The sequence below is a fragment of the Rhincodon typus genome, unplaced genomic scaffold, assembly GCF_021869965.1.
Source record: "Rhincodon typus isolate 14 unplaced genomic scaffold, sRhiTyp1.1 hic_rhity00000458, whole genome shotgun sequence".
Classification (NCBI taxonomy): Eukaryota; Metazoa; Chordata; class Chondrichthyes; order Orectolobiformes; family Rhincodontidae; genus Rhincodon; species Rhincodon typus.
In genome coordinates, this window is record NW_025966096.1 from 19,446 (window position 1) to 45,466 (window position 26,021).

Here is a 26,021-nt window from a genome sequence, read left to right on the forward strand (position 1 = left end):
CTGCCTGGGTCCTCCCATATCCTATCATGCACCCTGCCTCACTCCTCACTACATTTTGGGCAAGTCCTCCCATATCCTATCATGCACCCTGCCAGTCGCCCCACCGCGTCACGGGCGGGTCCTCCAATATCCCACAATGCATCGTCGTTCGGCTTCGCCCCCCCACTCCACGCCCGAAACGGGTGGAGGCGGTGATGCGCATCGCGCCGACTCCGATTGGCCGCTCTCCGGCTTCGGGCGGTCCTGGTTGGCCGCCGTGACCGCCCCTTGCCTTGATTGGCTGAGGGGCCCGGTTCGGCCGGGAATTGGCGGCGGGTTCGAATGTCCGTTCCCTCCCTCGGCCCCTTCGAGCCTCGAGCCACGCACCCCCGCCCCGCCCACCCATGCTCCGATTGGTCGGTCCGTCGCAGCGGCGGGGCAGCGATTGGCTGTCGGCCCCGTGCGGTTGGCCCCGCCTCCCTAGGGAAGGTACTGGAAGGCCGGCAGCGGCCGCCATTTTGTGAGTTGGAGCGGGAGAGGTCGGATCGAGAGTGTGTATAATTGATATATTTATTCATTATATATATGTGTGTAGTCCCTATAGTAATGCACGGGGGAGATGGTGGGTCGATTGGTCTCTTTGCGTACTGTATGATCATGTCTGTACCAGCCCCCAGAAGTGCTGCCTAGTTCCACCCATTCCCCAACTTCCTTTTAATGCTTTTTGTTCCTTATTCTTTCACGGGATGAGGGTGTCGCTGACCAGGCAGCATTTGTTGCCCGCCCCTAATTGCCCAGGGGGCGGTTAAGAGTCGATCACAGTGCTGTGGGTCTGGAGTCACATGTAGGCCCAGACCAGGTAAGGATGGCAGATTCCTTCTCTGGAGGACATTATTGAAGAAGATGGGCTTTTCCAACAGTCGACAGTAGATTCACGGTCTCTCTCAATTCCACATATTTTTATTGAATTCAAATTCCACCACCTGACGTGGCGGGAATTGAACCCGGGTCCCCAGAATGTCTCTGGATTAACAGTCCAGCGATTAAAACCACTAGGCTATTGCCTATATTTCATGAAATATGCACGCAGCTCCCCTGGAATCTGCCTCCACCACTTCAACAGGTAGCACATTTCCGAGTCCTAGCAACTTCTGAGTGAAGAGGTCTCCCCTTGTTCTCACTTCTATCTCTCTTCCTGACGTTGTGACCCCACCCCAGCCCCCAAACTAAATAGTTGGGGGGGGTGGGGGGGATGCATTCAGTTGCATGGAAAATGATGAAAAGGTAATGGAGAAGAGAAGGGCGGCACAGTGGCTTAGTGCTGCCTTACAGCACCAGGGACCTGGGGCCAATTCCACCCTCTGGCAACTGTCTGTGTGGAGTTTGCACATTCTCCCTGTGTCTGCATGGGTTTCCTCCCGTGCTCTGGTTTCCTCCCACAGTCCAAAGATGTGCAGGTTAGGGGGATTGGCCATGGAAAATGCAGGGTTACAGGGATAGGGTGGGCAGTCTTTTATTTTACCCACCTTTATTCGTTAATGGGATGAGGGCATCCCTGACCAAGCAGCATTTATTGCCCAGAGGGCAGTTCCTGTGGGTCTGGAGTTATATGTAGGCCAGACCAGGTAAGGATGGCAGTTTCCTTCCCTAAAGGGCATTAGTGAACCAGGTGGACAATGGATTAATGGTCACCATTAGATTTTTAATTCCAGACATTTATTGAATTCAACTTCCTCCATCTGCTGTGGTGGGATTCAAACCCACATCCCAGAACATTATCTGGGTCTCTGGATTAACAGTCCAGCAATAATACCACTAGGCCATTGCCTCCCCTGGGTGGGATGCTCTTTGGAGGGTTGGTATGGACTTGATGGGTTGAATAGCCTGCTTCCACACTGTAGGGATTTGTAAAAAAAGGGCTCAGCTGAGGTTATTAAAGTTTGTAGAACAAGTAATAGGGCACTGTATTGGAATGGATCAGGAATCTAACTTCAGGCACAGCAGATAAAGGGGATAATGATGGGAAAGGGGGCTGTCAATACTGGATTGAGGGTGTGGTACTTAAATGCACGCAATATACGAATCAAGATAAATTAGATTGTGGCCCAGATTGAAATTGGCAGGTATGATGTTGTGGGTATCACGGAGACATGACTGCAAGGGGATCAGGACTGAGAACTAAATATCCAACAACATACGTCCTACTGAAAGTACAGGCAGAAGTTGGGGGATGATTGCCTTGTTGGTAAGAAATGAAATTAAATCGATAGCAAGAAAGCATATAGAATCAGTAGGTGTAGAAACTGGGTAGAGTTGAGGAACTGCAAAGGAAAAAAGACTGATGAGAGTTATGTACAGGACTTGGTGCAGTACTCAGGATGTGGGGAAGAAAATAAATGGGGAGGTAGAAAAGGCATGTTAGAAAGGCACTATTACAATAATTATGGGGGATTTCAATATACAGGTGAACTGGAAAAATTAGTTTGGTAACGTAAGGTGAATGAACCCTGAGGGAGCAGAGACCATAATGTGATAGAATTCACCCTGCAGTTTGAGAGGGAGAACCTGGAATCAGATGTAACATTATTACAACTGAAGAAAAGTAACTACAAAGCATGAGCAAGGAGCTGGCCAGAGTTGATTGGAAGGGGGAGCCTAGCAGGGAAGATGGTGGACCAGTACTGCCAGCTGTTTCTGGGGTTATTTCATGAGGCACAGCAGAAATGCATATCAAGGAAGAAGAAGCATGCTAAGGGGAAGAAGAGAGAACCCATGGCAGTCAAGGACAGCATAAAAGGAAAGGAAAATGTATACAATTTGATGAAGATTAGTGGGAAGCTTTTAAAAACTGGCAAAGGATAATTTAGAAAAAGGGGGATGAAGGTGAAATATGAGAGTAAGCTAACTAGTGACATTGAAACAGATTACAATAGTTTTTTTTAAGATATCTGATAGGTAAGAGAGTGGCAAGACATTGGACCGCTGGAAATTGAGACTGGAGAAGTAGTAATGGGGAGCAAAGAAATGGCAGAGAAACTGAATGGCTACTTTGCATCAGTTTTCCCAGTGGAAGACACTAGTAGCATGTTGGAACTTCAAGCAGGAAGATCCCAGAGTGTTGAGACAACAAGGTGCAGGGCTGGATGAACACAGCAGGCCAAGCAGCATCCTAGGAGCAGAAGTGTTGAGTTCCCTTTTAGGAGATTCCTTCACACTTGATACAAACGCAATATGCCAACTTCTGTGAAAAGCCACAGTTTATTTAAAAGGGTGATATCGAAGAGCTACCATCCACGAAGAGGGTAAGATCCGGTGTGGGTAATGGGGCGTCTGAAAGGTCCAGTCGAGGGGAGGTTAAGAAGTGGTTGCGCAAAAGGCAATCATGGGGGGGTTCTAGGAGCTCTTCTGGTGGGGTACCCAGGAAGGTCGCTGGGTTGACAGTTGAGCAGTAGGAGAAAGTCAGAAGGGGATTATTAAGAAGAGCTACCTCATAGCGACTTAGTCGTGCCTGTGTAAGATATTGGGTCTGATGGGAAGTCAGGAGGGCTACAATAGCATGTGATGAATAGACTGTCAGGGGTTGCTGGAGAGTAATATTGGAAGCAGCTGTTACAAGGGAACAGGAAGATAGCAGGAAGAATTTGTGAGCAAGGTGGGAGACCCATGGCTACAGGGTCAAGATGAGTCGAGTAGTAGGCCACTGGTCTCCTGCGGTCCCCGTGGGTTTGGGTTAAAACAGCGGTTGCGCAGTCCTCTAGGATACTGGCATACAACTGGAAGGGCCTGTCATACAAGGGTCTTCCGAGTGCTGGGGCACTGGCAACGGCTGTTTTAACTCAGTGAAGGCTGACCTTTGCTCTTCCAACAGGGTGAAGATCTTTGGAGCCTTGCTTGAGGCCAAAGGGGTTAACTGCTTGGTGAGTAATGTTACGTTAGGGAGCCACTGTCGGCAGTAGTTAACTAAGCCTAAGAAGGCACGCATTTGCTTGGGGCTAGTGGGCAAAGGGGTTGCTAGGATGGGTGCGATACGTTCCGGGGTTAATTGCCTATCGGAAGCACTGAGCAAAGTTCCCAGGAATTTGACCTGGCGCTGAGTGTGCTGAACTTTGGTGTGCGGTATGACATACCCCCAGGAATGGAGAGCGTTCAGGAGACGGTTGGTATCTGCAATGTTAGCAGATTCCGAAGAGCTAGCTAGGAGCAAGTCATCAACATATTGGACAATGGTAGAGCCGCTCAGGAGCTGAAGCTCCGAAAGCTGTCGGTGCAATACCTGGGAGAATAAGGTGGGTGAATGGACAAATCCCTGAGGGAGGTGCGTCCAAGTGTACTGCTGGCCCTTGAAGGTAAAGGCAAACAAATATTGGGAATCTGCTGCTAGAGGGATAGCAAAGAAAACATGCTGTAAGTCAACCAGGGTGAAAACACAGGCATTGGCGGGGATGCTGCTAAGAATCGTCGCAGGATTCGGCACAACCGGGTGTAAAGGCTGGTCTATTTTGTTGATCTGCCTGAGGTCCTGCACTAATCTCCATTCCGGGCGTCCTGGTTTTGGCACAGGTGGAATGGGGGTTTTGCAGGCGATTGGCAGGGAACTAGAACGCCTTGCTGGAGGAACAACTCAATCAAGGGTGTTATCCCTTCCATTGCCTCTGGCCTTAGCGGGTACTGAGGTATTGAAGGCAGTCTCGTTCCTGGTATAATCTGGATCTTTATAGGCTCCATGGGGGTGCATCCTACTTCATGTTTAGAGACCGACCAGAGATCGGGAAAGGGTTCTTCCGAAGGGTTGTGTTGGGGTTGATGGTGGCAGAGTGGGCCCACTGTGGTGAAAGGGCTAGAATAATAAGTTAAGCTCCCCTCGGTCAATTGTTGGGGCATGTCAGTGACACTGGGGTCCGACTGCAGCTGTAAGCGGTGAGCTAAGAATCCCAGGGCCTATGCTTTACATCCCTTGTTCACAGACAAGGTGATATGGGGAGAAACTAAACCTGGTTGGTGCCAGAGGTGGACGGGTACGTCCACCAAGAAGGCTGATCCCTCCTTACCTTCAATGTGTCCTGTAATGGTAACGGTGACAGTCGACCCTAGAAAGGGAGCAAAGGCGGCTAACAGCTCAGTGGAAGCTCCAGTGGAGTCATAACCAAGGGTTACATGGGGATTAGGGACCTGCAGAGGAGGAGTAAAATCCTCCGGCTTCAAATCAACAGCCCACCATCGGGGAGAGGAATAAATCCAAAATTGTCTCTTAGTGATATTATTTTTAATGGTGATAACCTCGTCAAGACAAAGAATTTCGACTATGAGGGAACACAACAAATCTCTTCCTGCCAGATTAATCCCTAAATCAGGGGTCTGGGCGAACTGGACAGTGCCAGTCTGGGGGCCGAATCGGACAGTTAGTGGTTCAGTCAGGGGGTATGGTCCCTCCTGCCCGGTTAGACCACTAAGGTTCACGGAGACGGGTGAGAGCTTAAACCCATGCTGGCGTACACAGGAGGTTTCAAGAGTTGAGGCTGTGGCTCCGGTATCAATCATAAAGGGGATTTCCTTGCCCTCAACAGTCAAGCATACTATCGGCTCATCCTCGGGGTCGTTGGTCAATATGGGGAAATTCGGAAGGGAGGATAGACTGAGAAAGGGTTGCTGGTACAGAAGGGTTGTCTCCTGCCCTGGGGTCTATTTTGTTGCTGTATCTGCGGACAGTCTCGCTGCCAATGATCCCTGCCCCCAAATTTAACACAGCTCTGTGTTGGCTTTGGTGTTGGCAACCGGGATGGACCAGTACGGGGCGGGTAGTTGTTATGGTTACGGAAAGGGCGTAGGGTGGCCCAAAAAGAGGTGCACTGGGACCATTTGGATGAGTGGTGTACCCATGGCCATATCTATCGACCCATCCCGGGACGCAATACTGGGGTTCCATTTGATGGCCTCTGAGGGCGTCAGGGTCTATAACAGGAGTATATGAGTCCCTGTGACAGGACTGACGAGGAGGACGCTGTACCATTTCATATTTGACCTTAGTCGGTTTAAATTCTTTATTGCTATTCCAGTAATAAGTAAGCGCCCTTCTCATTTGCGGGCGGGTGTTATCCGGCCAATCCATATTGTTAGTCCTAATAGCGGTGGCAACCGTTTCTTGAATACGTTGCAACAGTAGGGCATTAAATTGAGGTGAAGGGTCCCCTGCATTATAAGCCGTGTCACCTGCATAGGTGGCGTATGTGAAGCAGAACCGATCCAAGAAATCTGAACCCTCCTCTCCCTGCCTTGGGGCATTCTAATACTTTAGTTACATCCACCAGTTGTTGCAGGGTCTTTTGAAGAGCCCTCCGATTGCTTGGATTTGGGCCCCTGGCTGGGGAACTGCCTCAGCAAAGGCCGCCCAATCATCATGTCCCAAATTAACCTTCCGTCTAGATCTCTCACTGGGGGTCAATGCCATATAGCACAGACTGAAAAGATCCTGAGGCGTGGCCTGATACATTTGGATCGTCCCTATAGTGTAATCAATAAACTCCTCTGGGCTTGTTTTTCGGTTTGGGGCTTGGGACATGATTAAGCACATCTGTTGGGGTTTCCAAGGTGTGTAAACCTGCATGGTGGCCTGGCCTCCCTGTCCAGGGTTTGGGTTAGGGACTGTCCGCGTCGGGAACTGTCTTTGTCTGCGTTCATGGGAACCCTTTCCTGTTCGTCTTTGGTAAGAATTACTGGAATCGACCGGTCCCTCTATAACCTCACCGGAGCATTGTTCGTCTTCAGGGTCGTAAGGTTGAGACTCGTCATGTTCACTATTACTGTCTGTGTCAGTATTATAGGACAAATTGTTCTGTCCCCTATGTGTCTCAAAAGGGTTAGTCTCTTGCCTTTTCTTGGTTCTTGATCGGGTTCTGAAAGCGACCGCATCGGTGAAACCTTCCGAAGTCTGGTTCTGGTCAGCGGAGTAGGTAATATTTCCGGGGGGAACTAGCTGGGTACGTGGAGCGGAACCTGGATCAGGTTGTAGATGGGCGGACGGTGGTAGAGAATAGGGTGGGGGTAGTGGTTGCTGGTCCTTGGACTGAGACTGAGGTGGTGGTGGTGGAGCGCTGGCAGAGGGATTAGGGTATATGGGCTGATGTGGTTGGGCGGCTAGGGCACTAGGCGGAATTTGCCAATCCTCCTGGTCAACGGTGTCATGATTTTGGAACAATATTGGCAGACCAGACATGTCAGGAGGTACCTCCGTTTTATTCCCACATGATGAACCGGCTTGACACTTAAACCCTGATTCCTTATTTTGCCTCTCCTTTCTCAATCTTTCCTGTTCTGCTTTACTCATATCATAATCCTCACACTGCCGTTTCAACGCCTCCCACGACTTATCCCTCTCCGACGTGCATTATTCTCCCAGCTGGCCTGTTTAGATTTATTCATTATTTCCTCAGCAGTCTTTCTCCACGTGGATATTAAAGTTTTCCATTTTGCCCCCGTATTACGTTTCCAAATTGCCTCTTTTGCTTTTATGCATTTATCTACATCCCAAGTTCCCCCTATTGGCCAAATTTCATTTCCCAATTTCTTATTTAGGCATGCCGACAGACGTCTGAACTGTTCTTCATTTTCGGGGTCATCCCGACATAACCGATGCAAAGGGGTTCCGACACCGACTTCTCCAACGTCTGTCCCATTCTAGTGCTTCTACTTCTTACTTATTTCTATATACTAGTCCAGTGTCTTTGGTCTCCTCACCTACTTCAGGGCCCTAACCTTCGCGTGGGGGATTTCCCCTCTTAACAACTGGTCTAAGGCAGAGTGGTTGAGACAGACACTGTAGTTATCTTTTACCTTGGGTACTACGTTCCAGGGACTCGAACCCCGGTATTGGAGGACTGTAACCCCCGAATTCGCAGTACTTACAGTTAGGAGGACTATAACCCCCGAATTCGCGATACTTACAGTTAGGAGGACTCTAACTCCGAATTCCAGGGGGACTCTAACCTCCCTGAGACGAACTCGTCAGCGTACAAGTGCGTAGGTTATCTCGGAGATTCCGTCACTACAGAGTTCTAGGGGTCGACTGAGTGATTGGTTAATGAGAGAGGTCAAGGTAAATCTTACCCTGTGGGCCCATCCATCTCATGTCACCGTCACAGAGGCGATCACTTATTCAGTCCGTCTGGAAGTTCCGTATATGTTGGAATCCCACCGCTGCCACCAAATGTTGAGTTCCCTTTTAGGAGATTCCTTCGCACTTGATACAAACGCAAGACGCCAACTTCTGTGAAAAGCCACAGTTTATTTAAGCAAGTACAAGCTTTGGAGGATCACTTAACAGTCTTCGCAGGGATTGCGGAGCCGTGTCAAGCGATGCTCCCTGTAAGGGAACTGTCCTCCCTTTGTATAGGTTTTTACAGCACAGTCAGACATGCATACAAAATACAATTTTTTTTCTCCCCCATAATCACGTAACTTAATCATCTAACAGTAAAACAAAGGTTAGCTGCCCAAAAACAATGTGTAAGACGAGGTAGTTCCTTATCCTTTTAACATTTACAGAGAGCAGAGTATAATTAGATTATCACCTTTGGTCTGCGAGATCTTTTTAGCCTTAGTTCAACATTTACAGAGAGCAGAGTATAATTAGATTACCCCATTTTGTCTGCGAGACAGGGGTGCCCATGAAGCACCTAATTTCTTATATGTCAGCAGAACAGATATTAACCCTTTAACATTTGAAGAGGACTGGAAAATGCCAAATGTAACACTCCTGTTTAAGAAGGGAGGGAAGCAGAAGAAGGGAAACTGCAGATCGATTAGCCTGACCTCAGTTGTAGGTAAGATTTTAGAGTCTGTTATTATTAAGGATGAGATTACAGAGTATTTGAAAGTGAATGCTAAAATAGGGCTGAATCAGTATGGCTTCGTCAAGGGGAGGTTGTGACTGACAAATCTGTTAGAATTCTATGAAGAGGTAATGAGCAAGTTAGGTAAAAAAGAGACAGTGGACATGACCTATTTGGATTTTCAGAAGGCTTTTGACAAGGTGCGCACAGGAGGCTGCTAAATAAGAGCCTGTGGTGTTAGGGGCAAGGTACTGGGAGGAAAAAGGATTGGCTTACTGGCAGAAAGCACAGGGTGGGTATAAAGCGGTCTCTTTCAGGATGGCAATCGGTGACACCTGGAGTTCCCTTGGTGTCAGTGTTGGGACCACAACTGTTCATGTTATAATGGTCTGGACGAAGGAACTGAGGGCATTGTTGTTAGGTTTGCAGATGACACAGAGAGGTGAAGGGACAGGTAGTGTTGAGGAAGTGGGGAGGCTGCAGCATGACTGGACAGGCTGGGAGATTTGGCAAAGAAGTGGCAGATGGAGTACAATTTTGGAAGGTGTGAGGTAATGCACTTTGGTCAGAACAAGAGAGGCTTAGACTATTTTCTAAATTGGAAAGGTGTTGTAAATCTGAAGCACAAAGGGACTTAGAAGGCCTAGTTCAAGATTCTCTTAAGGTTAAGACGCAGATTCAGTTGGCAGTTAGGAAGGTAAATGCAATGTTAGCATTTAATTCAAGACGGCTGGAATGCAAGAGCGGAAATGTATTGATGAGGCTATATAAAGCTCTGATCACACTGCATTAGGAATAATGCGAGCAGTTTTGAACTCCATATCTGAGGATGAATGTGCTGGCATTGGAGAGGGTCCAGAGGATGTTTACAAGAATAATCCTAGGGATGAAGGGCTTGTCATATGAGGAGCGGGAGGACTCTGGGCCTGTACTTGGTGGAGTTTAGAATGATGCGGGAGGGGGGATTCTCATTGAAACGTACAGAATACAGAGAGGCCTGGATAGAGTGAAAGTGGAGATGACGTTTCCTCACAGGTTCTTGAGTGGTAAAGGGGTCAAGGGTTACGGGGAGAAGGCAGCAGAATGGAGTTGAGAAGCACATTAGCCACAATCGAATGGTGGAGCAGGCTCGATGGGCTGAATGGCCTAATTCTGCCCCCCAATCTTACAGATTTCCCAGAAAATCTCCTTGGCCACTCTCTGCATGAGATCTTGTGCAGTACTGTACACTCTTGTATCACTTCTGACTTGTTTGGGGTAAAGCTCAGAGTGAGACAGCGCTGTGCCCAAGTCCCCACTTTATTTAGTATTTTCCACTCCATGTTCCTGACACTGTAGATGTGGTGACATCCCTGCATACCAAGTCAGGCAGCAAGCTGCACTGTTAGTCCAAACACCAAGGTTAAATTTGACCAAGTGGCATCAAGAAGCCCCAGCTAAACTGGGGTCAAAATGAATTGGAGTGGGGGGATAAATCTGTGCTGATTGAAGTCGAATCTGACGTAAATTAAGATGGTTGTGGTTGATCATTGCAGTTCCATGACATCTCCCTGGCAGTTATAGAGTGATACAGCACAGAAAATAACCCTCTGGTCTTAGTTGTCCGTGCTGAACGAGTTTCCTAATCTAAACTAGTCCCATTTGTATGCATTTGGCCCTTATCTCTCTAAACCTTTCCTAATCATGTATCTGTCCAGATGTCGATTAAATGTCGTAACGGTACTTGCATCTACCACTTCCTCTGACAGTTCATTTCCACATATGCACCACTTTCTGTGTGAAAAAGTTGCCCTCGGGTCTCTTTTAAATCTTTCTCCTCTCACTTTAAAATTATGCCCTCTAATTTTGATCTTCCCTACTCTGGGCAAAAGATCTTTGCTATTCACCTTATCTAGGCCCCCCATGATTTTATGAACCTCTGTGAGGTCACCCCTAATCCTAGGTCCAACAATCTTCAGCTGCTTCATCAATGACCTTCGCTCCATCAGAAGGTCAGATGTGGGGATGTTCACCGATGATTGAACAACACTCAGCACTATTTGTAGCTCCTCAGATACTGAAGCAGTCCGTGTTCAAATGTAGCAGGACCTGGACAATATCAAGGCTTGGGCTGACAAGTGTCATATAACATTCACCTGGTAATAACCATCTCTAATAAGAGACAAACTAACTACTGTCTTGTGATATACAATCGTGTTACCATTGCTGAAACCCCACTATCAATATTCCTGGGGGTTACCATTGCCCAGAAACTGAACTGGACCAGCTATATAAATACTATGGCTGCAAGAGTAGGGCCGAGGCTGGCAATCTTGCAGAAGGTAACTCGCCTCCCAATTTCCCAAAGCCTGTCCACCATCTATAAGTCACAAGTCAGGAGTGTGATGGAATACTGCCCACTTGCCCAGTTGGCTGCAGCTCTGATAACACTGGAGAAGCTCGACACCATCCAGGGATAAAGCAGACCCTGCTCGATTGACACCTCATCCACCCCCTCCACCACCAATGCTCAGCCGCAGCAATGTACCGTCTAAAACATTCTCTGCAAAATCACCAAGGCTCGTTAGCAACTTCCAAACCCATGCCGTCTACCGTCTAGGACAAGGGGCAGCAGATACAAGGGAACGACACCCCCTGAATGTTCCCTTCCGACACACTTGTACCATCTGGAGTATTGTGCATACTTTTGGTCTCTTTATCTAAGGAGTGACTTTCTCGCCATAGAGAGTGTAACAAATATTCACCAGATTGATCACTAGGATGGTCTTGTCAGGAAATATTGAAGAGAATAGTTTATATTCATCGGAGTTTAATAGAATGAGAGGTAATTGTGTTGAAGAATGCAGAATTCTCATGGGGCTCAGCAGGGTAGATGCATACATGCAGTTGCCCCTTGTTGGGTGGGGGTGCGGGTGAGGTGGGGGCTGGGTTCTAGGATCAGGGAACTCAGTCTCGGAGTAAGACTGAGATGAAGAGGAATTCCTGCACTCTGAGAGGAATGAATCTTTGAAACTCCCTAAATGAGAAGGAAGCTCCATCACTGAGTACATTGAAGACAGAGGTTGGTGGGTTTCTTGGCATTGAAGATGTCAAGGCTAACAGAGATAATATGGAAAAAAGACGCTGAGGTGGAGAATAACCATGATCTCGTTGAACAGGACTGAGGGGCTGAATGCTGACTCCCGATCCTATTTCCCATGTTCCTTAGTCTTCAAATCTGTATTTTACAGAGTTTTGTACAGATTCTGTTATTTTGTGAACTCCTGGAAGTTTGAGCCTAGCTCTCTGTATTCATAGCTGAGAGAAAATGCAGTGGTTGGCCCTGCTGTCTCTCCTGTCCCCTCTTCACAGTGCATTTCCTCTTCCGCAAACATAACTCTGTTTCTTTTCCTGAGCCCACTTACTCAGAGGCTAAGCAACCCCCTGCCCCATGTCCCCCCACCTCCCCCTCTTCCTTGATCTAGTTGCTGGGACCTGTGAAGCAGAGTTGCTCTCCTGGGGTGAGGAAACCTGTACAACGGGCATACAGGAGTAGTAACACAGGGATATTTGGAGCAGTAACACAGGGATGTTTGAAGCAGACACTCAACCTCCTGGCTTAGCTGCGTGTGACCCTGTGTTTTTCTCCTGTATCTCTTAATCAGTCGGTGGCTTAGTTACATTTGCAAGGCATGACTGACACGAGACTCCTCAATCAGATGCTCTACTCCCAGCTCTGAAACAGCAGGCGAGCCCCAGGTGGGTAGAGGAAGCGCTTCAGCGATACCCTCAATGTCTCGCTGGGAAAGTGCGGCATTCCCACAGACACCTGGCAATCCCTGGCCCAGCAGCGTCCGGGAAGGCGTCAAGTCCCTCAAGACGCACTGTCGAGAAAATCGGAAGCCAGGCAAAAACAGCGAAAGGAGCACACTGCCACCCCAACGGCCCCCCAACCCTTCCCGCAACCACCTACTACCCCAAGTGTATCAGAGCCTTCAGTAGCCGCATCGGTCTGTACAGTCACTTACAGGCTCACCCTGAGAGTAGGAGAGAGTCATCCTTGTCTGCGAGGGACCACCAATGAATGAATACACTCGCAAGGCTCAGACTGCACCAGTTTGGCACTCAAACATCCCGGGCTCGCTTAGACTTGCTGCTAGGAGTGTTCGCTAAACCTAAATGGTTTGGTTTGCCGTTCAGGAAGTCACACTAAGAAGGGGGTCACAGAGGAACTGTTTGTCTCAGACCGTCCCTGGTCCTGAGCCCCACTCGGTGCAGGCAGGACACGGACATCCCACTGCAGCTCGCGCCCCGTGTGCCGTGATAACTCCCCCATCTTCCTCTGTCGCCACACTACTCCCTATTTCTGTCATCATCTCCAGTCCCCATGACTCTGAGATCCAGGCCCGCCTCACATTCTGGCTTCTCAGGCAGCTCTTATTTTAGTCACTCTCCGGCTGCCCCGCTCCCAGGCTCTGGAAACGTAAACCTGAATCTTTCCACCCTCCTATCTTGCTTTCCTTCTTTAAGAAGCGCTGGGAAACCCATCTCCTCGACCAAACCTTTTGGCTGCCGGCCCTTGTACGTACCTTGGCGTTTTGGTGTCGTCTTTTAATGCTTGCCTCTTGAAGGGCTCACAGTTAGGTTTTCTAAGGCGCCGTATGAGCGCAGCTGGCAGAAACCTCTTTTGCCATGCATATGGAAGTAGGCTGTATGTCTGAGGAAGTGAGATATTGCAGCAGGGGCTGAAGTCCAGATTGCTCAACCCGAAGGCCTTGTCAGCTCTGGGTTGTGGGGGATGCAGTGTGCGTCTGTGAAAAGTGCAAACCAATAAAGGGAGGGGTTCGGTAGGCCCCTGATCGGTGGAGGTATGCTGTGTGGTTTTTGGGTGGCAAAATAGGATTCAAGGTTTCAATGGGAGGTGGGAGACATGGGAGGAATTAGACTCATGGGCAGGAGCCCAGACTGGAACTATTCGAGGTGGACAGGTCAGAGCAATTGTAGCAAAACCAACAAGGGGTGTGTGTGTGAGAGAGAGGAGAGAAAGTGACTTTGGGGGAATGGACCACACACAATTTGCACCCACAGCCCAAGATAGGAATATGGGTGAAGTGTGGGGGGGGTTGGGGGAGGCGCAATGGGAAAAGTACGGACTGTACCAAACTGGTTCACATGTGGAGGGAGGGAAGGAGAGGAATGTACTGAACCAGTTGATGCTGGGAGGAAGGGAAGGGAAGGTGATGATGAACATTTTTTTACTCATTCATGGGGTGAGGGCAACGCTGGCCAGGCCAGCATTTATTGCCCATCCCTAGTTGCCCAGAGGGCAGTTAAGAGTCAGCCACATCGCTGTGGGTCTGGAGTCACATGTGGACCAGACCAGGTAAGGATGGCAGTTTCCTTCCCTAAAGGGCATTTAGTGAACCAGATGGGGTTTTTCCAACAGCGGACGATAGATTTACGGTCATCGTTAGATTTTTTTTTTTGTTGAATTCAATTTCCACCATTGCCATGGTGGGATTCAAACCCGCGTCCCCAGTACATTACTGGGGTCTCTGGATTAACAATCCAGCGATAGTACCACTAGGCCATCACCCCTATGTAGCAAACTGGAGGTGGTGGGGTGGGGGGCAGGGGAAGGTGGAGAATGATGGACAGTTCCAAACCCGGTTAAAGTGAGGAAGTCATGGGGTAGAGAGATTGACAGAACCAAATTGGTGGGTATTGTTGGACAGCAAAGGAAATGAAGTCGGGGCAGGGAGGTGAATTGCATTTAAATGTTGGATTATACTGTAGAGGAAATTGGGGGAGCTGCGAGTCAGGGAGGGCACTGTAGCGGGTCAGACGCTGAATGAGGATCTACTTTCAACCCAGCAGCCCCTCGCAGACATGGCCTGCGCCCTGCTCGGCAACGTATGCATCGTGACTGGAGCCTCCCGGGGTATTGGCAAGGGCATCGCGCTGCAGCTGGCAGAGGCCGGAGCCACTGTCTACATCACCGGGCGCAACATGGACACGCTGCAGACGACAGCGAAAGAGGTAAGGATCCCCTTGGGGGGAGGAGGGGTGATGGCACAGGGTTGTTCTGCATGTTGGTGACAGAGAAGAATAGAGTTAATGTGCTTCTCTGCCAGAGAAACTACTTTTGAGGCACGCGATGTGATGTGAGAAAACATGGGAACCTGGTTTAGGCACAGCAGGATCCCATAAGCAGCAGCACAGCTGGAGTGGAGGAAGGCCATTTGGCTGGTTGTGACTGTGATGTGTTTCCATGTGAATAATTCACACGGTTTTCTCTGTCTGTTCTCCCCCACTACTGTCAACCTCCTCCCTATATCCCCACGTATCTTTCCTTTTCAGGTAACTGTCTAATTCCCTGTTGAAATGGAAACAGGAATTGCTGGAAAAGCTCAGCAGGTCTGGCAGCATCTGTGTGGAGAGAAATCAGAGTTAACATTACAGGTCCGGAGGCCCTTCTTCAGGACTGACAGTAGCTAGGAAATTCATAGAATCCCTTCTGTGTGGAAGCAGGCCTTTCGGCCCATCGAGTCCACACAGACCCTCCAAAGAGCATCCCACCCAAACCCCTCCCCCTACCCTGTCCCTGTAACCTTGCATTTCCCATGGCTAACCCACCTAACCTGCACACCCCTGGACACTATGGGGCAATTTAGCATGGCCAGTCCACTCTAACATCTTTGGACTGTGGGAGGTAACCCACACAGACACGGAGAGATTTGTGCAAACTCTACACAGTCACTCAAGGCTGGAATCAAAACCAGATCCCTGGTGCTACGAGGCAGCAGGGCTAGCCACTGTGCCACCCATGCTTGTATACAGAAGATGAGGGGAGAGTAAATGATAGCTGGAGATAGAGCCCGAAGAGAGAGAGAGAAAAACAGTTGAACAGACAAAGGAGTGATTAAAGATCAGTCGGGGGGATGAATAGCTGCCAATGGAGACAATAAGTGGCTGACAATGGATAGTGTGTGGTAACAGCTTGTGTAATGACAAGGCCTGATGTGTGAGGGTGGGAGGGGGAGGGCTGGTGCTCAAATTGTTGAACTCAATATTTAGTCCAGAAGGCTGCAGGGTTCCCAAGCAGAAAATCAGGTGCTATTCTTCCAGCTTGCACTGAGCTTGGCTGGAGCACTGCAGCATATCTGAGACACAAATGTCAGCAACACAGGTGGGTGTGTTGAAGTGGCAAGCAACTGGAAGCTCAGGTTCTGTTCTGTCTGCAAAGTTCTCACCTGGTCTGCGCTTCATTTCCCCAGTGTAGAGGAGTCCTGTTGAGTTTTTAAATCCATGGGATGTGGGTGCTGATAGCCTGGGGTCCAGTGTTTATTCCCCATCCCTAGTTGCCCCCCTTGAGAAGGTGGGGCGGTGGTGAGCTGCCTTCTTGAACTGCTGCAGTCCCACGTGCTGTAGGTTAGCCCCACAATGCCCTTAGGGAGGGAATTCCAGGATTCGGACCCAACCACAGTGAAGGAACGGCCGATATATTTCCAAGTTGGTGTTGGGTTGGTGTTCTCATGTATCTACTGGCACCACCACCACCCCACCCCACCGCCCCCGCCCCTCAGGTCCTTCTAGATGGTAGAGGGGTGTCAGGTGCTGTCTAAGGAGCCTTGGTGAGTGTTTGCAATGCTGCTGCTGAGCACCGGTGGTGGAAGAAGTGGATATTTGTGGATGTGGTACCAAACAAGTGGAGGGCTCCTTTGTCCTTGAATGGTCTTGAGCTTTTCGAGTGTTGTTGGAGCTGCCCCCATCCAGGGCAAGAGGGGAGTATTCCATCACACTCCTGAATTGTGCCATGTTGATGGTGGGACAGGCTTTAGCCGGGGGTAGACGAGGTGAGTGGCTTGCTGCAGGATTCCCAGCCTCTGACCTGCTCTTGTAGCCACTGTCTTTACCTGGTATGTCTGATTCAATTTCTGGTCAATGTTAACCCCATCCTCCTCAGATACTGATGATGGGGAATTAAAGCCTCGAATAAACCTGCCTCCACCTGAAGAGGTGGGGGCTCTTTTTCTCTCCTTCCAGTAATGAAAACAGTTGTTCCTTCCATATTCGATCTAGACCCCTCCTGACTTTGATCCACTCCTGCCACATCTCCTTTGCATCGGGTATTAGCTGACTGTCAATTGAGGGAGGGATGGTAGACACCCCCCACCTCAAAAACCAGGTGTGTTGGTGGGAAGGTAAAGGAAGCTCCAGAGAGATGGCAGGGTCTTGGGCGTGGATGGGGGCAGGGCCCCTCATGTTCATGAATGTCTTCCTTTTCCAGGTGGAGGGGCGGGGAGGCAGATGTGTCCCTGTGGTGTGTGACTCTTCCAGCGAGGAGCAGGTCTGCTCGCTTTTCAGCCAGGTCAAGCAGGAGCAAGGTGGGCGCCTGGATGTGCTGGTCAACAATGCATATGGAGGAGTCCAGGTAAATGTGTACGAACACACCCCACACCCTGCCGAAGCATACATCTGTCCATCGAAACACACACCTCACCCCTCCAATCTCATCCAAACACTCCCCCCAACCCCACCATCAAAACACTGTCCCCCCCCCCCCCAATCCCATCAAAACTCTACCCCCAACCACCAAATCCCATCAAAACTCTGACCCCGACCCCAACCCCAATCCCATTGAAACACTCCCCCCACCCCTCCAATCCCATCGAAATACTTGCCCCCTCCATTGAAACACGCTGTCGCATTGAAACATGTCCTCCCTCCATCGAAATATGCCCCCCCAAATCAAAACATGCTGTCCCATCAAAACTCTCGCCCCCAAACATTGCCTCCCCCATTCGAAATACTTGCCCAACCCCCTCCCTCATTGAAGTACTCCACATCACTCTTCCAATCAATACAACTCCTCCCCTATTAAAAGACATACCCCCACACCTTTCCCCTGTGTAGTGCAGGCTGAATTATTCTGCTGCTGAGACTGATAACATGTCATGTTCACAACAACAGCAATACCTTCTGTTTCTACAGCATCTGTTACGTCACAACTATCCACTGATTCTGTTACTAATCCAAACTTGACGCTGAGCCACATGTTAGGACAGGTGACCAATAACTTGGTTTTCAGTGGTAGTTTTCAAGGGACATCTTATCAGAAGAAGGCAAGGTAGAAAGGTGGAGGGAATGTTGGGTTTTGGCACACACACAAGTAAAGGCCAGAACTGGTAGACTGATGAAAATCTGGGCAGTCCAAGAGACCTGGGTGCCTCATGAAGCCTGTGGAGAAAATGGAGAGGGTGGGGGGTGGGTGACTGAGGATGTAGAGGACATTGAAAACAGGGATGAGAATTTTAACATCCACATTCTGCTTAACCAGGTCCTATCGTAAGGCAGTGAGCATGGAAGTTCGATAAGGAAACAGAACGTGATGTGAGTTAAGAAACAGGCAGCAAACTCTCAGACTGACTCCAGTTTGTGAAGGATGGTGTGCACCAAAGTCTTGGAATAGCTGTGTCTGGGAGGTCACCAAGGCTTGGGCAGGGGGGTAGCGTACACTTGGCATCCCGAACAAGGGAACAGAACCTTAAAAGTAGACATTGGCCGTTTGGGGACATGGCGGATATGGAGATGTAGCCTCGTTTGACTGGATTAATCTTTTATATTGTTTTCATAGGCGATACTCAACAGCCAGGGTAAAAAGTTCTGGGAGATGCCAGCCTCTTTCTGGGACGATATTAATAATGTTGGGCTGCGGTGAGTGTGTCAAGGAAGCTGTTGATGGTCCGTTCTGTCTTTCCCAGCTCAACCTATCGTGTGAAGTGCATCCATTCGATCACTGTATTCATGCCCTGGGTTTCCAGATTTGTGTGTCCTGATCTGGGTGAGGAACCGATTCTGCCTGCTTGTGCACATCCTCACCATCCCATCTACATGCTCACTGATCCACGTCTCTCAGGCCCTTGTGCGTCTCAATTTTTAAAGAGGAAATCTCGCTCTCATTGTCAAATCCTTCCGAGGCCATGATCCCCCCCCCCCCCTCCCCCACCCCCATCCCTAACTTCCCACTTCAGTAAATCTCTGCAGCTTCTCAGCCCTCCCTAGACCAATACACTGTTTTAATACACAATCCGTGTTTTAATTCACTGCCCTTTTAAGATGTCTTTGACATTGAATGGCATTGCCTTTGCTGAATCCCCCCACTATCTACATTCCTGGGGGTTACCATTGACCAGAAATTGTCCTAGACAGCCCCATATAAACACAGTGGCCACAAGAGCAGGTCAGAGGCTGTGAATCCTGTAGCAAATAACTCCTGTCTCCCGTCACAAGTCAGGAGTGTGGTGGGATACCCCCCACTTGCCCTGGATGGGGGCAGCTCCGACAACGCTCGAGAAGCTGGACACCATCCAGGGACAAAGCAGCCCCCACCGCTCGATTGGCACCACATCCACAAACACCCGCTCCCCCCACTGCTCAGGCACAGTCACAGCAGTGTGTACCATCTACAAGATGCCCTGCAGAGACTCACCGAGGCTCCTCAGGCAGCCCCTTCCAAACTTGCACCCCTCTACCATCTAGAAGGACAAGGGGGAGGCAGCAGATACATGGGAACACCAGCCCCCTGCGAGTCCACCCCTCCGAGCCCACTTCCCATCCCAACTTGGAAATATATCGGCCGTTCATTCAGCGTGACTGGGTCAGAATCCTGGAATTCCCTCCCTGAGAGGGACATTGTGGGTCTACCATACAGCACATGGGACTGCAGCGGTTCAAGGGGGCAGCTCACCCCCACTTTCTAAATGGTGGGGGGTGTGTGGCAACTAGGGACAGGCAACAATTGCTGGACCTTGCCAGTGACATGAGTGAATTTTTTAAAAGTGGTACCTGTCTCTTTCACAGTGGCTTTACCTTCTTACCCAAATATCTCCTTATGTTTCTTGATGTCGCATTTTGTTTGGCAATATCCCGGGAATTGCTGCTAGTTGGGACCTGGGCAGCTGAGATTTGGATGAAATGCGGGGTTTTCTCCCTGTCAATACAAATTTTTAAAATCCCTTCACAGGGTGATGTGTGGGTGGGTGGGAGGTCAGGAGGTCATAGCTGGCTAGACCAGCATTCGTTACCCCCACCTTGAGAAAGTGGAGGTGGTCTGCTTTCCCGAACTGCTGCAATCCATGTGGTGCAGGCAGCTCAGACCAGGCCATTCACTGGGTAAAAACAGTTCTTCCCTGTATTCCCCTACCCTGTCCGATGCCCAAAATCCACAGTGTGCTGCGTTCGCTGATATGTGCGTACACTCTGTGTGCCACTGTAAATCACATGTGCACAGGTTTCAAGGGGAGGGGGTGATGGTGGTAGTGAGACAGGCTGCGAAAGGTTGGGTGCTGTGGAGAGATGGGAAGAGCTGAGAAGGGAGCGGGAAACATCAGGACCTGGATGGATGGCATTGGAACGTAGGAAATGGGGTGTGGAGAGATCCAGGCAGGGTGCAAAAGGGAGATAAGGGGAGGGGAGAGGGATTTCCACGGCTTGAGTCCTTCCTCTAGCCCCCTCCTGTTCTGCTCCTGGGCCATTTGCCATTTCCACTCTGGTACTATCAGCTCCCCCACCCCACTCCTTCAGGCATCCCCTCCACCCACCACCGAACCCCAATTTGAAATTGTGTACCCTTCGCTGCACGAGCGCAGTTCTACACTTAGGCATGACATTACACATAAAGTCCTGTTATAGGAAATATATTATTAAATTGGAGGGGGCTCAGAAAAGATTTACCAGGATGTTGCTGGGAATGGAGGGTTTGAGTTATAAAAATAGCCTGGGACTTTCTTCACTGGAGCATTCGAGGTTGAGGGGTGGCCTTATAGAGGTTTATAAAATCACGGGGGCCGTAGATAAGGTGAATGACAAGGGTCTTTTCCCTAGGGTGGGGGAGTTCAAAACTGGGAATCATATCTTTAAGGTGAGAGAAAAAAGATTCAAAAGGGACACGAGGTGCAACGTTTTTTTACACAGAGAGTGGTTCAGGTGTGGAATGAAGTCCTGAAGAAGTGGTGGATGTGGATACGGTTACAACATTTGAAAGACATTTGGATAAGTACATGGATAGGAAAGGTTTGGAGGGATATGGGAGCAGGCAGGTGGGACTAGTTTAGTTTGAGAACATGGTCAGCATGGATTAGTTGGACCAAAGGGTTTGTTTCTGTGATGTATGATTAAGACTGTATGTGATGCTATATTGTGTATTGTTACCCCCGAGCTCTTTTCTGTTAAAGCACTTCACAGCCTTTGGGACTCGACAACGAGGTTAGCAATCTCAAAATCCTCCATTTTAATGACACTGTCCCCTCCTCCAGATCTGTCTTGTTTGTGACTTGTTGGCTTGTGTCCTGTTGATTTTGCTGTCATCAGTGTAGACGCGTTCCTCTCCAATCGGACCTACCATTTACACTTGACTGTGTTCCAATGAAACACAACATAAACTCGAGGAACAGCACCTCGTTTTCCTCAGAGGCACTTTTACAGCATGGAGGTCTCCGTATTGAATTCTAGAACTCGAGAGCCTGACTGCACGTATGTTCTCCAGTTTTCTTATATCCCCTGACTCCCCCAACCACTTAAGGAGCTTTAAGAGCTGTGTTTTGTTCCGTGTTTTTTTTTTGTGAAGACAGGATGAAAGAGGTGATGAGCGGTCTGCTCAGAGCTATTTGAGTAAACCTCTTGTGAGGCCTTGGGTATTTTTTTAAAAGTTGGAACAATAGAAGCAGTGTGAATGGATGCGGTCAAGATCTCTCAGAACCAGGACTTTTGGTTTTAATTTTTCAGTAGCAGCTCCTGGGGTCTTGAAACTGGGTTTGGAAGTGTCAGTACAACTCGCCCTGCTACTCTCTCTCTCTCTGAGTTTTCTCTTGATGTTTTTTTTTTCCCTAGTGGACTGCAGAATTGCACATGAGGCGATCTATTTTACTGAATTTGCCTTTTGCCAAGGGTATGTTTATGGAATGTTACGGTATTAGAACAGTTGCTATTTAGTTGTTATTCCAATTTCTTCTTTCATTCGTTGTATTTTAACTGTAGTGTATGAATAAAGTGAGTTTTGCTTCTTGAATGGTAGTTTGACCAATCGAATTGCGTCTGGACTGCCTGGCACTTAACTTTAAAATAAGAAAAAGTTAGGGTCTAGGCTATATTCTGAATATTTTGAGGGGGTTTGGTCTGGTCCGTGTCACACTACACACACACTCTTGTCTTGTTGGTGTCCTTTCTTGTGCCCTCAATAGAGAGGACCCACTCTCTTCTTTTTACACCTTAATTTAGAGCTATTATACATTTCCTTTACTCTTTCACTCCCATTAACAATATTCATTATCTTTTGCGATGGGTGTCTACATCATCTGTTCTCTCCACTTTTGACAAGCATTACTATTTTCACAGACCCTTTCAGTTATGAAGACGAGGCCGACCAGACCCGAAAGCATTTTGACTCCTCCACATCAGCTGTCCCTCTGGTAGAGTTTCCAAAGGGAAACACCTTTGACCACAAGTCCATCAGGTTTTGGTCAGCAGCACCTTGGTCAGTGACTTGAGACCCTGTGGGAAAAGGACAGTGCGGATCTTGTTGGGTTGTTCCCTGTACAGACTGTCAAAGTCATTTGGCAGAACGCCTAATCGCCAGGACTTTTCCAGCAAACACCAAGACATCGCTTGGCTGGTGGTGAGAAGGACACTGCCTGTCAGATCCCTCGTGACCACCTGATCTCTGTGCGCCACCACACACTGCCCTTGATGCGGGTATGGAGGGGTGGGTATGGACTGTCATACATTTCCTGCTGGAATGTGATTTTTGCAATGAGAGTCTGGAGAGAGAAATGCAGTGTTTTTTTTTGTTGGGGTTTGTCCTGAGCAGCTTTATGATGCAGGACTCTGTGGTCTAAGGGCTGTTCCCCAGATGCACGCTGATCAGACACCAACTGCACCTGGAGGTCAGTCAACTCGGTGAAGGACACTCTCTGGCCTGCCCGAAACCTGTTGGTCTTCCAGACCAAGGAGTAAACCCCAAACAAGTGTTGCAGACTGGCACATTCCAAGGTCCAGGACTGTGTGCTGAGGGATGCACTAAAGCTTGGGACAGCTTGCCACCAAGACACAGTGGGGAAAGATCACTCTCTGAGGTCTCGGAGATAGTAAGAGCTGCCGATGCTGGAGCCAGAGACAACATAGTGTGGAGCTGGAGGGGCACAGCAGGTCAGGCAGCATCAGAGGGACAGGAAAGTCAATGTTTTAGGTCAGGACCCTTCATCAGTTCTGATGTCTTTCTGCCAAAGTCCAAGATAAAACTAGGGTCTGTTCAGTTCTCAAACCTGTCATTGCATCACAATGTATGTAAACTGAGTACAAAATGCCTTTGTTTGCAACTGCAGGCAGACCTTGAGAAATATCAAATTCCAATTCTTTTCTCCCTGTCTGCAAAGACTGAACAGAGCAGTTTTAGTACCTTGTATATGTGCATAAAGATTATTATTTTGTGAATAAAGTATATTTTTGCCATTTACAGCATCTACAGATGCTGCCAAACTTGTGGAGTTTCTCCAGCATTCTCTGTTTGTTTGAGATTTCCAGCCTCCACAGTGTTTCGCTTTTAACGTTAATGCCTATGTGACTTCTCTCCTTTACCAACACTCCCTCTGCCGTTCGCTGTGTGCAACTTCACCATCTCCTCTCTCTCTCTCCTCTCCCTCTATCAACAGTGATGGGCAATGAATGCTGGCCTGGACAGTCATGGCCTCATTCAGATTAATGTTTCCTGTTTTCTATTTTTCTTAAAAGGAAAGGATGTGTCTGCTTCTCCTGCCTGTTTAAACCTGTGAAATTGTCGCAAAGTTCTCCCCTCCCAGTGGTGAGCACTTGGTCCAGGTACAAGGGGATGTGGCAGTGAGTCAGACACTGAACTTTCACCGTCTGGGACACCCAGGGTCAAATCCAGCCCCAGGCAGCGGCATTTGTGTGTAATTCAGGTCATCTGCTTGCCCCACTTCATGATCTAACGCTCGCCCCATCTGGGTGGTGGTAGAGTCATACCAACACGGCAACAGACCCTTCGGTCCAACCAGTCCATGCCGACCATAATCCCAAACTAAAATGGCCCCACCTGACAGGCCTGAGGTAGCTTGGCCTCGAGTCAACGTGCCGTGCCAGATTGGAGCTGGAGGGGGCCGTTTTGGGGATGGATGAGCAGGGGCAAAGAGCCCAAAGGGTTGACCAACCTTCCCTGCTTTCTCCTGCAGGGGCCACTACATCTGCTCTGTGTATGCAGCTCAGATGATGGTCGAGGCAAAGCGGGGACTGATTGTGATCATCTCCTCGATGGGGGGCCTGCGCTACATGTTCAATGTGGCGTACGGAGTTGGCAAGGCCGCGGTGAGTAGATGGGCAGAGTGAGGGGCCGAAGGGTTATTTAGTCACTTTCTGACAGTTGTATTGAATCCAGATCTCTAGTCTCTCAAACTTGCCTGTCTCTCTCTCTCACTGTCTCTACCACTATCTTTCTTCCCCCTGCCCCGTCATCTCTCACACTTTCTCTCTCTCTGTGCTTTTCTCTCTCCCTCTATTTCACTCTCTCTGTCCCCCATACTCTTTGTCTGTCTCTTTTGCTCTCACTTTCTCTTCCTTTTTCTGTTTCTTCTTTCTCCCTTTCTCTCCCCCTTTCTCTTTCTTTTCTCATTTCTCTCTGTCTGTCTTTCTCACCCCCGTCTCTCTCTCCTCTCTCTGTTATCCTCGTGATGTGTCTGTTTCTGTTTTTGCATCTGTCTCTGTCATTGTCTATCTCACACACACTCATTCTGTCAATATCTCAAACACTCTCTCTTTCTGTCTCACTCTTTCACACAGACTCTTTCTCTCATTCTCTATGTCTGTATCTGTCTCACTCTCTCTATCAGTCTCACACTATCCCTTTCTCTCGTTCTCTCTCTTAATATGCCTCTATCTGTTACTATCTGTGTCTTGCTATATGTCTCTATGTGTGTCTTCCTCTCTATCAGTCTGACTCTTTCTCATTCTCTCTCTGTCTTCTGTCGCTCTATCACACAATCATTCTCCCTCTCTGTTTCTGTCTTACTCTCTCTATCTCACATTCTCATTCTCTCTCTCTCTTTTTCTGCCCCAGCAGTCTGTCTTGCTCTCTCTCACACACCCTCTTTCTCTCTGTTGTCCTCAGTGTGATCGAATGGCAGCAGACTGTGCTGAAGAGTTGCGGAGACATGGTGTGTCGTACATATCTCTGTGGCCTGGGGCAGTACGAACTGAAACCGTAACCGATTTGATCATCAACCGGACTGCCAAGACCAAAGGAGAACAGAAAGTGAGTGAGACAGCGAGAGTATGAACTCCAGAGGCATGAGGAGGAATGATTCATAAATTCATACAGTGCAGAAAAGGCCCTTCAGCCCATCGAGTCTGTACCCACATAATTACCACCTAAAGTGCACTATTCCCAATTTCCTGCCCTTGTCCCACATCCTTGAATGTTGCAATATTTGAAATGCTCATCCAGTATTTTTTACAGTTTGTATGGCTTCTGGCTTCCACTCCCTTCCCAGGCAGTGCATTCCAGATTCCCACTGAATAAAAAGGTATTTTTCCTAAATCCCCTCTCAATCTCCTGCCCCTTACCCTAAAACTACGCCCTCTTGTGACTGACCCCTGAACAGCTACTCACTGTTCATCCTGTCCATCCCCCTCATAATATTATACACCTCAGTCATGTCCCCCCATCAGTCCTCTGTGCTCTAAAGAAAACAATCCTAGTCTGTCTAGTCTCTCTTTATAGCTCAGTTTCTCCATGCTAGGTGACATCCTGTAATGAGGAAGTACCAGGTCTTCAACAGGGAAGCAGGAAGGGAGTGGGTGGGCCAGCTCCCATAGCAGGGCTATGATACTGAGGCCAACTGATTGGTCAGCTTGGGATGGAGCTCCTTACGAGCCGCTCAGAGCATTGGATGTCAGGTTTAGAGGATATTCAGCAGCTCCCGAACCTGTCATACAGGAACAGGAGGAGGCCATTCAGCCGCCTTTAAACCTGTTACACAGGAACAGGAGAGAGATTATGTGGGTGAAAGGGAGAGAGAGAGAGAGGACATGCTGAGGGAGAATTGTCAAGGTTTTTTAAAATTCATGTATGGGATATGCAGGTCACTGGATAGACCTGCACTTGTTGCCTGTCCTTCATTATCCCCTTGAGAAAGTAGGAGTGAACTGTCCACTTTACCCGCTGCAGTC

The 26,021-nt window shown here is 48.9% G+C and overlaps 1 protein-coding gene across 8 annotated transcripts in view; it reads left to right on the forward strand.

Moving 5' to 3' along the window:
* Positions 1–306: 306 nt before the first annotated feature.
* LOC109921098 (dehydrogenase/reductase (SDR family) member 1) overlaps positions 307–26,021 on the forward strand; it is a 32,493-nt gene continuing 6,778 nt past the window's right edge. Inside the window, exons 1-7 of one of the 8 annotated variants that reach the window (XM_048621306.1) lie at positions 307–530; positions 3,848–3,896; positions 14,658–14,822; positions 17,074–17,217; positions 18,421–18,500; positions 24,029–24,161; positions 24,961–25,104. In XM_048621306.1, coding sequence (XP_048477263.1) covers positions 322–530; positions 3,848–3,896; positions 14,658–14,822; positions 17,074–17,217; positions 18,421–18,500; positions 24,029–24,161; positions 24,961–25,104 — 924 coding nt within the window. In that variant the 5' untranslated portion in view covers positions 307–321. Of the gene's footprint in view, positions 531–3,847; positions 3,897–13,550; positions 13,652–14,657; positions 14,823–17,073; positions 17,218–18,420; positions 18,501–24,028; positions 24,162–24,960; positions 25,105–26,021 lie in introns of those variants that run through there. The other 7 variants (XM_048621307.1, XM_048621310.1, XM_048621309.1 and 4 more) reach the window with 7 other exon arrangements.